General features: G+C 45.3%; 1 protein-coding gene across 1 annotated transcript; it reads right to left on the bottom strand.

The window, feature by feature from the left end:
* Positions 1–815: 815 nt before the first annotated feature.
* Positions 816–10,457, bottom strand: UTP11 (UTP11 small subunit processome component). The gene is made up of 8 exons (XM_024554595.4): positions 10,281–10,457; positions 7,115–7,176; positions 5,837–5,939; positions 5,337–5,450; positions 4,759–4,852; positions 4,532–4,662; positions 2,180–2,290; positions 816–1,463 (listed from the first exon to the last, which is right to left on the bottom strand). The coding sequence occupies exons 1-8, from the start codon at positions 10,341–10,343 to the stop codon at positions 1,380–1,382; spliced, it is 762 nt and encodes a 253-aa protein (XP_024410363.1). The 5' UTR covers positions 10,344–10,457; the 3' UTR covers positions 816–1,379.
* Between the last annotated feature and the right edge of the window lie 309 nt (positions 10,458–10,766).

Genomic DNA, 10,766 nt, shown 5'->3' with positions numbered 1-10,766 from the left:
TGCAAGCTTCCATTCCCCTGGTCCTCCTTCCTATTTTCCTGGGCCCCCAGATCTCAATCCCACTGGGTGTTAACAGGAGGTGACAGGCTTTCATTTCAGGCTTTGTACCTGCAGTCATGGGAACTTCAGTTTTAAAGATTTTTTTTTTCAATTATTAAAATCCATGCCCTGGTTGGTGTGACTTAGTAGATTGAGTGCCAGCCTGCAAACCAAAGGGTCACCAGTTCAATTCCCAGTCAAGGCACACGCCCGGGTTGCTGGCCAGGTCCCCAGTAAGGGGTGCGCGAGAAGCAACCACACATTGATGTTTTTCTCCCTTTCTCCTCTCTCTAAAAATAAATAAAATCTTTTTTAAAAAATCCATGCATAGCTGTTCCCCTTGCAGGGGTCAAGATGTAAACAACCCTGCTGCTGCCACACTTGCTGAGCACGCGCAGTTCTGCCCTAGCAGCTTTGGCCTGCCCTCCCTATATGGGCAAGTGAGGGGAGGGTGGGGCTCTGAGGAGAGGAGAGCTGCCACACACACACAGTCGGGTCCACCTCTCCAAGGTGAAGGAGGGCCGTCCCAAGCCATTTATAGCCTTGGATTTTCGAGTTGGCCAGGAGTGCAGCAGCCAGGAGCAGACAGCAAGGTCTGTTCAGATTCGAGCTTCAATAGGGAAGAGGTGGGTGGGTTCCCAAGGGTTTCTATCTGCAGCTGTGATGTGTAGGAGAAAAAAATCCCTCCTTGGCTAACTTATGAAGCCACCTGCATATTCAATAATGTAGAATGAATGAGGGTAAGATCAGTCTATCCACCGGATAAAACATTATGCAAACATTAAAATAATATTTTATTTTTTACTATGAACATATATTGCTTTTTTAAAATTTAGTGATGTAACAAATGGATAAGAACAAACGATTGAAGTGAAAAAATTGTTTACAACATTTCCAACTGCAAAACACAAAAACATACACCGAATTCAGAGCACAGCTTTCCCAAACGGAGGAGATAAACCAGAATGCTCACATGCCGCTCCCCGCCTCTGCCCCAGCCCCGCGCGCTGTAAGCGCGCAACAGCTATTCGCTGTTCTTGAATAAGCACTGGGATTAGGAGCGAACTCATTTCCCAAATTTGTTGTAATGCGATTATATACTTGTCATAACTTTCACAATGAAAAAAATAAGTATATAAAAATAAGACTAATTTCACAACCCAAAAACAGTAAGAGGGGAGGAAGGGCTTTATTGTTGTTTACATCAAATGTCAGATCTGCAATAAATTATAATTACAAACAAGAAAACTATGTCATTTACACTAACGGAATTTGAAATCATTGGGAAAGAAAGAACATAGAATTCTTTTCCATGTGGAACGACAAGGCCCACAGAACACTCAGCGTTTCCGACGGCTCTGAAATTTGTAAATGGCTGGGGAGTTCACCGTTTCTTTCTTTACCTTCACCCTCTGAGTTTTATCCTATAAAAGAAAAAAAAAAGGTCACCAGTAAATAGGAGAGAGTTTTGTAGAACAGGAAAGTTCATGAACTACTTTACTTACTAGGAAACCCCTACTTCAGCCCTTCTCGAAGTGCAGGAGAGACAAAGCCCAGCCACCCTGAGGCACGCCCAGGGTGCAAAGAATCGGCTTCTCCCCGGGCACGGACAATGGTATTAGTGTGCAGAGGTTCTTGAGAAAACTAAGAAACGTACTCAAATCTTTTTTTTTTCGGGGGGAGAGTTTATTCCCTCACAAACCCTAGTTGAGTAAGGCAAAACTAAGTGATCTGGAAAGCCGAAGAATTTGACCTTTAGAGGAATCATAATATGAAAGGGGCACGGATATTCCTCAGCTCTGTTATTTATCTGCACATTGTTGCCTATTTTTAAACACCAATGAGTGACACGCACTGTTTTGTTAACCTGTTTAGATGTTAAAGATAGCTGCTCATAAGCTATAAAGTTCCTGTGCTACCCGATCCTACCCTCTGCTGTTCCAAAGCACTGACTAATAAGACCCTTATTACCTTCTTAATCAAGGCGCATTTCAGCAATGCCAGAGTAACAGACGCTGGCTCAAACCACTGCCCCTGAGGAGCGGACATTTTCACTGGGGTTGATTTACACTGAAATCCAGTCTCAGTTAGGACCTTTGGGGGCGGGGGTGGGTGAAGACCTCAGGCTCTCCCTCCTTACCAGAAGATCTTTGCGTGTTTGCATTTTCTGTGCGATAACGAACAATTTCTTCTCCCGTCCAATCCGCTGTGTCAGGCAGTCATACTGCTTTTCCCTTTCTTTAGCTATCCGCTGCAGAGGAGGCACATTTTCATAAAACACTTAACAGGATAAAAAAGGAGTAACCAACTGTTTCTTAATCCACTTAAGCCCCAATGCGTAAATGGCTTAACTCCCATCTCAGTCCAGAATCAAAGGTACTGTAAATCACTATTAAGTAATGACACTATAAAGTTGCCCATTTTAGGGACTGACATTCTAGAGCTAAACAGAACCTTGGAGACTTGCCCCCGGACACACGGTTCTCCTGGAGCAGAGTCAGAGCAGAGCCGCCCTCAGGAATCTTTCCACTACTACGCTAAGCTGCTTTAACCTTCCTGTGAGCGTACAGTTACCCAAGGTGGTGCAGAGGCGAACCAGCCCTCTGGAAGCCCTGCACGCAGGGAGGAAAGAACAAGAGCAGCGCCCCAGGCAGTGTGCTGGCGTCCGAGGACCACAGAGTCAGACTGCGGGAAGACTTTTCCAGCAGAGGCTGACCCGAGAGCTCTCACTGCCCATGGCTCCTCAAAGACCAGTGGTCCTTCAATCTGGGGGAATTATAAACCTGAGAAACTGACGAAAGCTTTGGATTATTTCCTGAAATAAATGTAACGTGTGTAAATCTGTAGAGCTTATTCTCTCATGGAACCTCAGTTGAGAACGGCAAGACTAAATGATCCAAACTTGAATACGCACGTATCTATTTACTCAAAACTCCAGTGTGGGAAGAGGGCATTCACAGACCTCCTACCGCCCGTTTATGGACTGCCCACCCACCTCCAACTTACAGACTGATCGTTCCTTGGCGATCCACCCACCAGCAGTCTCTTAATGAAAATCATTTTGCCTTAAACACAACCATCGAAACAAACAACACTAGTAGGCAAAAAATGGCAAGATGCAAACTTTCCCCGTTTTTCAAAAGGTATATTAGTGAATTATTCTACACAGGAATTTGGAACGCTAATCTCCTCAGGGACTACAACAATACTTGAAAAGTATCAGTGACTCAGCTAATTGAAAACACAACTAGTTGGCAAAAAGGGTTATCACCAGAACACTAGTCAGCGGGCTCCTCAGCTGGAAGTGTTATCTGCAGAGAGGGGAATATTACTGGGCCTCAGACTTAAACAATTCCCTAATTCTAGCACAGCCTCACAGCAGTGGTTTCAGACAGCTTTTGTTTTCACTTTATTGCACAGACTGTCAAATTTATGGGATTACCCAATATAGTCAAACTAATTAGGGGTATTTATATTACTAGAGCAAGTTTAGCTGCCTCTGAGCTGGAGAAACTGCTGTGAAATTAAACATTGGAAGCAAAGCTGATGCAGTGTAAATGATTCAAATCAAAATAGAACAGCTGTCTGACTGAAGCACATTCACGGTGTTTTTTTTTTAAATGAATCAGAAGTGAGAGTTCAACTCCAGACGGCTTTGAGAAAAAGCATGTCTTCCGTACAAACCCAGTTACAGTGATGGAAAACACCATAAGGAAAAGTCAATTCAAAATTCTGGCCCAGAACTGCCAGGTGGCCTGGTGGCTCAATTGGTTGGAGCGTCATCCCACACACCAAAAGGTTGTGGGCTGATCTCCAGCAGGGGCGCACACGGGAGGCAGCCAATCAATGTTTCTCTCTCTCTCTCCCCTTTCTTCTCTCTAAAGTCAATAAACATATCCTCAACTGTGGATTAAAAATAAGATAAAATTTTTGGTACAAATGCACATTAAAGACTTTTTGATATGTGTATTCACTGCTAAGGGTTCAATATCAAAGTACCCCAGATCCATTAACCTTCACTGCCCTCTCCTTTCTCAGTATTTTAAAACTGTTGACACCTGGCCCCGGCTGGGTTGCTGAACTGTTTAGAGCATCATCCCAATACTCCAAGGTTGAAGGTTCAGTCCCCAGTCAGGGCACATACAATAAGCAACCCGTGAATGGATAAGTTAGTGGAACAACAAATCAATGTTTCTCTCTCTCCCCACCCACTAAAATTGATTTTAAAAAAATGAAAAAGAAAACACTGTTGGCACTTGTTACAAGCATTAAAAGCACAAAGCCCAGGATCAGAGTTTGGATCCAAATGCAGGTCAAAAGGCCAAAACCCGAGCTCCGGACCACTATGCTACCCATCCTCCGAACTCAGAAACCAAGATAAACGCTCCTCCACTCCCGTTCCCATCATCAAACCCTCCTTCTAAGGGAATTTAATGAGTTTTCCAGAAAAAAGGACACAAAATTCGGTGGCAAAAAAGAAAGAGTAAATTACCTTAAGTCTAGTCTGATGAGTAACTCCTTTCACTTTCTCCTTCTGCAAGGTCTCTATCGTGGGTCTGTTAAAGACCCTGTCCACTAACTCCGGGGCTGTTCGCAGGTGAGTTGCGATATCAAACTGTTCAACTAAAAGTCAAAACAAGCCATAAGGCACTGTCTCTGACACCAGACCACACAGATGAGTATGCTAGACTGTCCCAGGAACCTTCAAACAGGGCATACCTTCCTTTTTAGTGTCAAAAAAGAACACGTGCTTATTCCGTTGCTTCCCCTGGAAATCCAGCAGGTGGAGCTCTGATTTTAGTCTTTCAATTTTCTAGAACACAGAATATGGTCTCATTTTATATTGGGTTCTTGTAGGGTATCACAAATGAATGTGCAAAACTTAAACCATTTCACATCATTATCACCAGCCAGCGAAGAAATTGCTTCGTTCTTTTAAAGGAAAGAACCAGTAAAATGTATCAAGCACCAAACATGTGTCAGACTTGGCAAATTCCAAAACTTATTTAATCCTTACGATAATCCAATGAGACAGAAATGAGAAAAGAGCTTCACAGAGATTAATTTGCCCATAACTTTGGGGCTAATAAATGGCAGAGTCAGAATTCAAATTAAGTCTGTCTCATTCGCCACATTAAACTCTTTCCGTTCTACCACGCTCCTAAATCACCTTCACAATGAAGCATACTTCAAGACTGTAAATGTCCGAAGAAATCAACGTATAACTTTGGAATGATGAATTTTTCTCTCTTCCTAACCAACCAAAATACACCAGAACAAAGAGTTTCAGTTGTTACCTTAGCTTCTGCAACCCTTTTCATTTCTATATATTTGACATCCTGAGTTCTCATCAGTTTCAGCTGTTCTGGAGTTACTTCTTCCTTAGTCTCCTTAATAACATGAACTCCATCCTAAAATCCAAATTTAAAAGATATATTCTCTATTAGATTAAAACCATTACTAAATTGTTGACATAGTTCATGGTTGGAACTAAGACAACCAAATGCTTCATACAACAGCAATTCAATGCACTAGGCCTCAAGATGCATGGTCAATTCAGCACCTCCAGCCACCCACTCTTAGAATAGCTCCAGGCACAGGACAACTCAGAGCCGGGGGAAGAAACCCATGCTGCACTGAATGGGCAGTTTTGCCCAGGATCCTGGTGGAGAGCACCTGGACCAACTGGAGAGAGGCTAAATAAAGGCCAATGTTCTTTCCCTCCATCGCCTCCCCCATCTTTACTTTACTTATTATGTTAAAGCTCAAATCACCGACTGATCCATTAGACACCCACCTGGAGTTTAACACGAGTCATTTTATAATAAAATTCATCTGGATTTTTCTCAAGAGCTTTCTTCCGGAGAGCTCTGAGGTATTCTTGCTTTCTCCGGTAGTCACTAAGAGACAGGTTAAACAAAGTTCATGGCAAAGAAGAAGGAAAAAAAAAAAAACACAACAAGCAAACTTCACAAGAATCTGAAGTTCACACAAAATGAAACTCAAAAAAGCCAAAGCAATGACGATTTGATCCACACTCCACTGTCACTGGCGTGGGGCTCCTGCCTCGGCAGGTCCTCTCCTGGCCCAGTCCTACTTGAAATTAACTGCTCCTATCTCGCGTGTATTTCAGTGCCCTTTCCATCATTACAAGGCGAAACCAAACAAAGCACAAATTAAAACTGGGTTCTGATGAGCTTGGGCACCAAGTGCCCAAATGAGATTCAGAGATCGCACAGTGCAGTCATACCATAGCGGCTGGAACTGTGGACTCTGGAGCCAGACACCCTGGGTTCAAACCTTGACTCCACCACTTTCGGCTGAGTAATGTTGGGTAAGTTAGGTAACTACTCTGTATCCCCATTTAATCTGTACAGTGGGTGTGTTAACAGCAGTATCCCAGAAGGTTGTTGGGAGGAATAAATGAGAGTAAAACTCGTAACTCTGCTGGAACACTGTCTGGCCCAATAACAGCCCGCAGTTATTATTATTAGCCTTAACAACTCTGGGCCTCGGAGCCATCCATCGCCCGTCTGTACCGTGGGCATGGAAAGGACTTCAGCTGACATGCACGGCTAACAAATAATTATAAAGTATTTTGAGTATTTTGCAAATGAAGTGAGAAAAAAGAAGAAGAATGGGGATAATTGTTTTATAAAATGTTTTCAGAGTTCATTATCACCCACGCTCAGTCTCATGAATCCATCTTTCACTTCACTTCATTCCACACTCAACAACTGGAATTTTAGATTGTATCTTGCACTTCAAGAAAAGGGAGAGAAAAAAGACTCAGCTTTTGGCTCAAACACCAAGGCAGAGGCAAATCAAAGTCACTGCGAGAAAATGATCTGTAGCAACGTAACAAAAAATTTCACAATGCAACTACAGTTAAATAAATAATGGTCTGCCTAAATAAAGAGAGAAGTGTAGGGTCACAGACAAGTAGCTGCCAGAGCTTTGGCCACTTTATCAATGGCAGGAAATTATCCCCTGGTGGACACTCGGGCAATTCAGTGCAGCGCAGGGAGGTTGTAAGCTGCCTTGGCAGCATCTCTACCAGAAAGACTGAACTCACTTTGCACGAAGTTTGTAATCTTTCTTTTTTTCCAGCAGGCCCAGATGTTTTCGAAAGCCAGGCTAGAAGACAAAACAAAAAAAAGTTAAGTTTCCTCACAACACAAAGGGAGCAGGCATCTCCGGAGTGCTCAGTAAGCCCATGTCCTTGGAGCCAACTCGATACCCCATTCCCTTCCCCCCCCAACTGGGCTCTGCCCAAGGATGAGAGGAACAGTGCAGGCGCCAGAGAGGTCACAAGCCCTGCCGTAGTAGGCTTCTTGGCCTATTAAGGACAGAGAGAAGCAACAATGACTAGGCACTAAGCAAGCAGTTGCCAGTTGTACTAAAATTACTACAGACTTAATCCAAGGGTTTATAAAATACTATGAAGGGAAAACAGTAACAGGGAGGCAACTGTGCTAAGAGAGCTAAATTTAGAGTCTGGAGAATTAGGCTGAAACCCAAGCTTTACCTCTTAATAATCTGTGACCTTGGGCAAGTCACTTAACTTCTCTGAGCTGCTGTTTCCTAACTATAAAATGAGAATAGTACCTACTTCTCATGGTTATCACAAGGATTAAACGAGCGTCTGGAAGCCGTAGCGGCAGCACACGGCTCGGCACAGAGCGGGTGTCCAGCACATGTTTGCTGTTACGATTGTACCTTTGGGACGAAGTATGAGAGGGAACCAACTATGACAGAACATACTTTCTGTGGCACTTGGATAGCACAGAAGGTGCCAGGATTGTATCTCTGTGTTAGCCCTCTACAAGCTGCCATTTGTCGAACATCTGACATATGTCAGGGTCTGTGCTAGATGTCCGTGCCTACATCACCGTAACAGGCCACGTTGATGAAGTACTTACTCTGTAACAAAGCAACCCGCTGTGCTCGTCACATACCATCTCATTTAACCCCCACAACAACCATGGAAAGTAGGCAGAGCAGACAAAGAAATGGTTATCCCAACATTCTCAAGGGGAATAAGGTTTTAGAGGATGACTAGGCCAAGAACACAGAACTAGTAAGTGGCAAAGCCAGAAGCGGAACCCACGCTTTCTGGGGCCAGTCTGCGCTCCTCCCCTCCCCACTGGACTACATCTTCTTCCGCTCTGAGTACTTTCGACTTTTGAGGAAGTGCATACACTTCTCTATTGTTTAAACTCCTATAATAATTTTGGTGGAATTTTTAACAGTCATCATGCTCATCTTTTATCCTTGAAGTAATGCAATAAATAATTCAATATTTAAAAATAACACCCAAAACCTCTCCTGATAATTTCTATTTTAATTACAGCAGACTAAGGGAAGTTGACAGAGACTGAAGAAAACGCAAGGGCGGCACCACGGGGCACAAATCCTGAAAGCTGCAAGCTGCCATGTCCACTTGAATGTACATCAGCATTAAAAAAAAAAAAAAAGCTCAGCATTGTATCTGAAATTGTTCACGTAATTACACATCCCCCTCCATACAGAACACCTTCCATAGCTCCCCACTGCCTCCCTGAAGGACCTATGGAGTAAAGTCCAAACTTTACCCAAGAGGAAGTGCTCTTGCCAATGCACTCCCACAGAGACCCTCTATCTCCCCTCTTCAGCCACGGCCAGGTCTTGTTCCTGACCAGCCTCGAAAGCCCTCTGCCTTCTGTGCTAACCCAAATCAACTGCTTACAACTGTTACTTTGGACACACCGTTCAATCCCTTTCAGCAGCAGAGGCCTCATCTGCAGAATGAGGGTAACTTCCCCCTCATACAGAGGCTGCAGGATTGAATGAGATAATCCTTGTACAGCATGCGGGGCTGTACCTAACACACAGCCAGGGCGCAAAGCCTGGCAGCCGTTATCACTGCCTTCCAACTCTGACAAGCTTCGCCACGATGCTTTCGCTCATCATCTCTACTCTTCCCACCGCAATTCCTCACTTGGCATTTTTTACGTGCCACCGCTCATAAAGTTGCCTCTTTATTCACCTTCTAGTAGCCTCTGGATTCAAAACATCTGGTCTGACTCCTGGCTTTGCCACTTACCAGCTAGAGCTGTATGTCTTTGGGCAAATTACTTTACCCATCTGAACCTTGGTTTCCCCACCTGCAAATGAGAACGCAATTGTGCCTGCTTCCACGCCTGTTGAGAGTTGAATGCGACAACGAGAGGACAGCATTCTGCACTTTGGCTCTGGCACACAGTAAGCAAGCACTTCTAGCTCCTATTACTTTGACAGATCCACACAGAGGTCCAAACAAGGTGGCACAACACACTGTTGCTCCCAGCACACCACGAAGCACACAGTAAATAAACAATAAGTGTCTGATAAATGCTATTAAGTAGGAAGGCTGAACTGCGGTTAAAGAGGCCTTAGTTCCACCCCATCAGTTGGCGCCACAACTTTAGCCACATCCCTCCTCTCTTTCCCATCTGTAAAAGGAAGCTAGACCAGATATCTCTAAGGGCCTTTCTGGATTGGATATTATGTGAGTCCCATAATGCATCTTGCAGGCGTAGGAGTGGAATAAACTGATTCTGCATACTACATTACACGAATTCCTACTCGACCTTCCCACACACACACCCCCCCTCCAGAGAAGTCCTACAACTGTCTATTCGGCCTGAATTTGGTGTTTGTGACTGGGCAAGCCGCATTGGCTCTCTGGACCTCAGTTTCCTCGTTTGTATAATGGGGAAGGAAAACACCAACATTACGGGGCGAGACATACACAAAAAGTACATGTGGAAGATCTCCATGGTCCAAAAAGCCCGCCGATGATAACCGTATTTATAATTCCCGCCTCTTCAGGCAGCGATCCTTTACGCAGGGAGCAGAGCTGAGCACTTTTAGTTGTGGGTGCCCCTTCCAACCTGGGCTCTTATTGGCTGGGTGAGCTTTGACCTCAACTTCCGCAGAGGTCAAGCCCTTTACACACAGTATCCCACTTAATTACCTCATTGAAAACTTGCAAGTTAGCTTTGATTATACTCGTGCCCTTCCCAGAGAGAACAAGGCCCCGCTTTCCGGAGAACGTGGCTCCGCCCCAGGCACGCCGGCGTCATTACCATATATTTGTACTCACTTAAACGCAGTATCTGTGTACGGAACGGACCGGTACCCGCAGGCAGAGAGGGGGCTGGGGCGAGAGAAGGACATGTGGCAATGAGCCGGCGCTCGTGGAGCCTATGCGGTCCTACCTGGCTTCGCTCCCGGTGTTCCCGCTGTCGGGACTTAGCTGCCTTCCGAAAAGCCGCCGCCATGCCTGCTCACGCGTGTAAAAGCTCAGTAGACAACGCCAGCTCCACACCACCTCGGTCGCCGCGTCCAACGAGCCTACGGGAAACAGGCCCAGCGGCTGGAGGCTTAGAGCCGCCCCCTTCCTCTCCGCAGCCTATGCGGCGCCTGCTGTGTCGGAAATACGTCCTCTAGCAAAGCCGTCCACCACAGGCTGCTCTGGGAAGTGTAGTTCTCTAAATCTAGTCTCCTGACTCCGCAGGAGCCAGTTCTTATTCGCCAGTGCTTGTCTACGTGTACCTCGCCTTCGCGCTCTGCTCGCGTAGGCACCTGGGAACACGTGGCTGGCACTGCTGCTGCTGAGCTGAACTTGAGTGTGCATGCGCAGCCTCCTACGGCCGCGCTCCACTTGCAGTATTTAGGCGGTGCATTTAAAGCCCGGAGCTGTG

Source organism: Desmodus rotundus, chromosome 3 (genome assembly GCF_022682495.2).
Source record: "Desmodus rotundus isolate HL8 chromosome 3, HLdesRot8A.1, whole genome shotgun sequence".
In the NCBI taxonomy this organism is placed as follows: Eukaryota; Metazoa; Chordata; class Mammalia; order Chiroptera; family Phyllostomidae; genus Desmodus; species Desmodus rotundus.
The sequence above is the reverse complement of the archived record's forward strand: the minus strand, read 5'-3'. Positions and strand labels throughout refer to the sequence as shown.

Bases quoted from the DNA above. Each gene is read 5' to 3' on its own strand.
- UTP11 (XM_024554595.4), bottom strand. From the start codon at position 10,343: ATGGCGGCGGCTTTTCGGAAGGCAGCTAAGTCCCGACAGCGGGAACAC. The intron at 7,177-10,280 runs GTAGGACCGCAT...TTTGTCTTCTAG, and splicing joins AACACCGGGAGCGAAGCCAG to CCTGGCTTTCGAAAACATCT. The intron at 4,853-5,336 runs GTAACAACTGAA...TCTGTGTTCTAG, and splicing joins AAAGGGTTGCAGAAGCTAAG to AAAATTGAAAGACTAAAATC.